Below are 6,422 nucleotides of genomic sequence, written 5' to 3' on the forward strand. Positions count from 1 at the left end.
TGTAAATGGGAGAGTTGTGTGGGGGTCCTTACAGGGTTTGAAACTAACTAAGGAAGGTTGGGCGGAACATCTAAATCCATATGGTCAGGGTTTTATAGTGCAGGGCGACAGTGTATTCAAATGTGTTGGTGGCATGCTTCTCGGTCTGGCACATTTGGACCAGACGATGTTTGTTTGTTTTTCAACAACGAAAACTCCCAAGCGGTGAGGTGTTGCTAAACATTTGGTTCGAGCTGGTATCTTGGCTGCGCGGACAATACAACTCGATTGAAGGGAACTCGGATGTAGCAGAAAGGGCTCAGTCAAAGTTTTTGCTGAAATGGGGTCGTTCTCCTATGATGGTAAATTCAGCGTCAGGGCCTAAATGGAACTACCAAGCACCGAGATGGTTGTTTCCGCCATTGACTTCCATGAATGGACAGGAGTTGTAAATATGTGGTCACCATGTACAAAGTGTTAGCAGGATACTTTTGTTGTAAATAGTAGGGTGGGGATTATGTTGTTTTGATTATGGCTGATCTTTGATGTACTTCTTTTGCTAACTAATAGGAAGTAGTGTTTTTTTTGAGAAAAAAAAACAAATTGAAATAATAACTAATTTCAAATGTGAAGGTCTTCGAAGTTGGAGTATTGTCTAACAAGGGCCTAGAACTTGTACAAATAAAGAAGCTATTTTAGATGATCACCTAGATTGAAAAATACGAACCAAAGGGAGAGAAGAGAAAATCAGATGATACAAGAGTTCAAGAAATCCAATGTTGCAAGAGTCCAAAAGTAAATGATGGGAGTCAAATAGGCAGATGATGTGAGAGCTTGCTATACAAAAAAAGACAGTCAAATGAGGCAAGATGACTGGCCCTACAAAAAAGCAAAATTAAACTGATTTTTAATCAAGCTAGATGAAATAATTGCTGTAGGCAAAGTGATTGAGGTGAAGTACTGTGAACAATGCCAAAACCCTCACACATGTAGTCACCGAAAAAGGAAGTGCATTGAATGGGTTATTCACAAAACAAACAAACAACCTATTTCATGAAATGAAGCTCAGAATGTACTTTAAGATGAGTTTTGGAAATAACAACGTATTGCATGAAGGGAACCTTACAATACATGTCACTTATCGCATGCACTTCATGATCATATATCTACTGCATGCCGTAGGAAGCACAATGAGTTGTAACTCACATTGTAAGTAACCTTGTTGTCATGGTATTTCAGAAGCTCCATGAATACACATCCCTTCCTTATCTTGGTCACTCAATTGTTTGGTCTTTGCATTCCCTTCCAAAAAAGTAGGACATGTATCCCTCACTTAAGGAAATATTGATGATTTGGTGTTTCTGATGCAAGGTACAAAACCTTCCATAACATAATATCCTTGGTACGTCCACTTTGAAATGACTTCATAATTTTCCACACCACAATACAAAGAATAAGTATAACCTTGCCTTCTAAAAGGAACCACATTTACAATACTTGTAAATTTCTTTCTCAAAAGTCCTTTGATAATTGTAGACACAACACAGTTTGCGCACTTAATGAAAAAGAATGCAATCTGAATTAATATAACAAGAACATCAAACCCATCCTCACAATATACATGCTTGCATCTTATGATAGATACTAATTGAACCAAGTTTATTTCTCTCTCTCTCTCTCTCTCTCTCTCTCTCTCTGGCTCTGGATAAGGCACCCACACATGATTTAAGCCGAGTTTGGTACACCTTTTTCTGATAATTAGCAATGCCCTCATGTACTAAAGACATACATACAACAAACTCACCCGTTTATGCCGATATTCAACTTTAGCCATTAACTGGGACACTAATTGTTGCATTTTGCCCTATAATGACTGGCTTTGACTTGGGGTGCATCAATAGAGCTAGAGTATTATTAAGCCTTCTTGCTCTTAACCGTCCCGCTTCTTTCAGCAATTCGGATAGCCGATTTCTTTCATCATCCACTTCGGGTTCAGCAGTACCCAATTCCTCCTCTCTTACTTCCACAACATATTGGAGGGCATTTATAGCATCATCCAACCTGAGGTGAGGTATATTTATTTATACAAATATGTACACACACACACACAGACACAATGTACACAAGTAGGTTGAGTGAGTGTCATGTTCTTTTGTAAAAAACTGACCTCAGTGTCAGGCTAAAATAATAACAGACCCACCCAGGTTTCAAATAAATCGTTGCACTTATCCAAAACCAGTTGTATTACATTCACAGAAGATTTTTGTGAAGTTACGGTCGAGACTGACTAATGCCTATTTTGATTGGTTGAGGGAAAGGTTGTGGGTGGGTGACAAACTCCCCAAGCACAAAATTCCCCAGACCATACATAATATACATACATACATACAAGAAGCCTTAGAGACATTTTTACACACAGGCTCATTAATTCGCACATGGTAGCCAATAAAGACCTAGTATTATATATATATATATGAGAGCTTCTATGGGCGAGGTAAAAACACACCTTATTTAAGTAAGTGCGAGGGGTAATATATTCAGCCAGCCAGTGTGTACTTTTAGGATTTCCTAAACTAAAAATTGGCTCGACCATTTATGAATCAAGTGTTTGAAGCTCCATCCAATAGAGAAAACAGGAGGGAAGTCGCATGCTGAGACTTCTAACCATGTCCCACTACATTTTCTTAGAGCTATATTCTTATTTTAAAATTCCATTGAAATGTTGCACCTCCACAGACCATGTTGAATGTGTGCTGATAAAATTTTGGGCGTTTTAAGTAACGAATTGTTTAATTAAGTTGTTGTGTTTTCAAGCGTAGTAACCATTTTGAGAGGTAAAGTATTATATATTCACCAATCAAAATTATGTACTACTACAGGTTTACACACCCCACGCAAATACAATAGAATATAAACAATGAAGTTGTTTCCTTAGTAATGCATTCATTATGGGAATGTTGGAAACGAAAGTAAGTTTTACCTGCCCAAGGCATCGTACGCGCCTGCCAAATTGCTATAGACGATGAGTGTGTCAGGATGGCGGGGTCCACAGGCCAACTCTAGAACCGATCTCGATTCCTCGAAGAATTTTACCGCCCTTTCGATCTCTGATAGGTGCAAGCAACAAAGCCCCATTTGATTCAACACAATGCCAAACAACGCTGACTTCTTCTCGACACTCGCTCGAAGCTTCATTATAGCCTTGCTAAAAGAGCCTTGTGCATCTATATAGTTTCCACACATATAACTAAGTACTCCTATTTGAGCCTCAACCCCGGCTATGGCACTCTGTTGTCCTGGAACAGACTCGAGGATAGACAATGCCTTCTTAAGTAGAGAAAGTGCTTGGTCTTGTTCATTCAATGATTCATACACCACGGCTAGGTCTGTGAGGCCACTCGCAACTTCATCCAACAAATGTCCACCTCCTTGTTTATTGTTATTATAGATTCTTAGAGCACTCTCGCAATACGTTTTGGATTCACGGATCTTGCCAATTCTTAAATAAGCTTCAGCTAGGCTCACATACACTGATGCAACCGAAACGTGATTCTCTCCTTTCGAAGACTTGAAAACTGTAAGAGCCTTTTGGTATGCAAAAACGGCTTCATCGGATCGACCTAAGGAGACGTACGTATCCCCAATGCTCACATCGACGGTCGCCACATCCACATCCTTATTATTTGCAATTAATGCCATACTAGCAAGCACCAAATGCTCAAGGGCGGCTTCAAATTGGCCTTTTCCATTGCAAATCAAGCCCATTAGCCTCCTATCCGTTGCTTCTTCAATCGAGGCAGGAGCACTATGCTCTTTGTGAATGTCTAGGGCATGTTGGCATAGTTCCTCAGCCTTATCAAATTGCATTGCCTAAGACTCAACCACATACATATACAGAGAGCATTTATTCATCTCAGTCAGGCATTGAACTTGAACGATGGAAACAAGGCATTAATTACATGCTAAAAATCACATTTTCCACACTCTCTAAATACAAAAGGGTAAAGGTATAAATAACCATGCGAAAATATAAGTGTGCTGCACTCCCAGAACCTATTACGGTTCTGAGATTGAAGTCTCACGCTATGGATCTAATGCTATATATTATTGATTGGTAACTTTGTCTTCACCGCCCACCCTAGATGAAGATCGTGCAGTGCGTACCATAAAAAACAAGTTTCTACAACCCAAGGTAATTTCGAGATTTGATCTAGCATCATGCAAATTAACACTCTATTCCTGATTCATTTTCCACAACCGACCCAAGTAATTCAAAAAGCATTAGCGTTCCCTTACAAAAAAGAGAAGATAATAGTACCTGAGCATGGGCCTCAGCGAGGTATCGGCAAGTCTCTCCGACTCGAGGATCTTGATCTCCGAGTGCTCTTTTCTGGACCTCCAATCCGGCATGATATGCTGCAAGAGCATCCTCACCCCTCCCCAGTAACGCATAGGTGTCACCCAGTTGCATATTACCTGCAAAAGCAGCTAGAGCATGGTCTTGCCCTCCCACATCGATATCTGGCACTCTTATGGATCTCTCTAACACTGGTATAGCTTCTTCGAATTGCCCGAGAGTGCAATGAATAGCTGCAAGGATGTGAAGGCTCATCACTAGGTCAAGGCTAGGTTTCCCATCCGCTGCACTCTCGAAAGACTTGGCTGCCCTTGCCGCATAATCCAGTGCTTTTTGTGGGTTGTCTCCTGAAGTAACCGTTTGTTTAGCAAGCTTGAGCAGGAAAGGTCCTAAATCTGGATTCTCACGAGCCAAGATAGTACTAGTCCCATGGTCGCTCAACGCAATGCTCTCACTTTCTCCGTATTTCCTGCTCCCAATTCCGATGCTAGATTTCCTGCGATGAAAGAAATCCTTCACACTCGAATGCACCCTCTCGCCTTCGAGAGAAGCCCGCCTTTGATGTATAGGGTTCTGCTCGGGGGTGACTTTACCTGTAATTGATGAGGGAGACTTTGAGATCGACCTATTGAGGTCCATGAACCGAGAAGGAGGTTTACTAGGAGAAGTTCGATTCACGATCCTTTCAGAGCTGATTGATGGAGAAATTGTTTTGAGGGGGCTTGTTGCTGGCAACATTGGTGATTGAGATGGGCTGGTTGAGCTATAAACAGGTTTTTCCTTGTCTTTAATCAAGGGAGAGGGAGATGCATGTTTGTAACCATTTCCTATCGTTGTCCTTGTTGGAGAAGAGTGCTTGGGTTGAGCTTTAGAAGGAGAAGATGTTTTCTCTTTATCGGCTTCCTTGGGCTTCATCAGATCCCTCTCTTTGGATTTTATTCTAGGAGCAGGGAATGGCAATTTCAATGAGGCAGTAGTAGTGGTTCTGGTACTACTACTGGACTTCTCTTTATCCACTTTCGATGATGCCGAATTTATTGAATGTCCCACCAGATCTTTGTCTTTCTCCACATTCTTGTCTGTGATGGAGTTGCGTTTCTCGGAAACATATTTTGGCTTCGATTGAGATCGCAATGGCTTCTTAATCTTAGGGTTAGATTGCATCAAGGTAGTAGAAGAATTAAGCAAAAGGTTTATCTGCTCCTTTTTAACATGTGGTGGAGCCGCTTTGGTTTTTGATCCAAAACTCTGATTGAAAGACGGTAATGTGGCTGCCGATGCTTCTTCCTCACCATCATGTTCATGTTCATGTCCATGTCCATGTCCATCCTTGGGGGTAGTATCGTTTTGATGATCCAGTGACGACTCGGTTGGTGCATTCAAATTCAAATTCTTCTTGATGATGTCGGGAATAACAACATGATGAGTAGCATTATCCTGTCCATCTTCTTCTACTTCATCATTTGGCATTCCATTGTGGTGCACATTATTTCCTTGATGTTTAGTCTGCATACACACTTGCTCTCCATTCTTTCCCTTTCCATCATCATCATCATCATCATCATCATCATCATCATCATCATCATCATCCATTTCCTTTTGACCATCGTTCTCACTTTGATCATTCGTTTCAATTCTACAACTCACAGTCTGCGGGGACAATGCTTTACCATTCTCAGCTTCCAATCCATGTACTAGGATAATGACATCAGGCTGCTTCCCCGGTTGAATCCGAACGTGAGATTCAGATTCCTTTTCATTGGAAACGCCTCCTCCGTGGCCGTGGCAGTCATGCCCTTGTTGTTGGGAGCCAATATTATTATTATTATTATTATTGGTGGTAGCTTCTTCACTCTCCATCAAAACAAGAATGAATCTCTCTCTCTCTCTCTCCCTCTCTCCCTAAGATAGATAGATAGCTATAGCAGTAAGTAGGAAAGGAGAGATCGTGAAGTAAGTAAGCAAGCAAGATTTATAATAGCATAGTTAATAAAAAAGCTATATGTTGTATGTAGTACATACAGTAGCGAGCGAGCCAATATGCGAGGAGCGAAATGAATTAGGAAAAGGAGAATCAAGGAATGAG

The 6,422-nt window shown here is 40.9% G+C and overlaps 1 protein-coding gene across 1 annotated transcript; it reads right to left on the reverse strand.

Annotated features, from left to right (window-relative positions):
* Nucleotides 1-1,526: 1,526 nt before the first annotated feature.
* On the reverse strand, nt 1,527-6,211 carry LOC147857135 (protein KINESIN LIGHT CHAIN-RELATED 1-like). The gene is made up of 3 exons (XM_087328309.1): nt 4,298-6,211; nt 2,960-3,849; nt 1,527-2,040 (listed from the first exon to the last, which is right to left on the reverse strand). Exons 1-3 carry the CDS (start codon nt 6,194-6,196, stop codon nt 1,806-1,808), a joined length of 3,024 nt encoding a protein of 1,007 aa, XP_087184435.1. The 5' UTR covers nt 6,197-6,211; the 3' UTR covers nt 1,527-1,805.
* Nucleotides 6,212-6,422: the final 211 nt, after the last annotated feature.

The sequence above is a fragment of the Azolla caroliniana genome, unplaced genomic scaffold (genome assembly GCF_043228905.1).
Source record: "Azolla caroliniana isolate FFs.n. ecotype wild unplaced genomic scaffold, voAzoCaro1.0.p SCAF_12, whole genome shotgun sequence".
NCBI classification, from domain to species: Eukaryota; Viridiplantae; Streptophyta; class Polypodiopsida; order Salviniales; family Salviniaceae; genus Azolla; species Azolla caroliniana.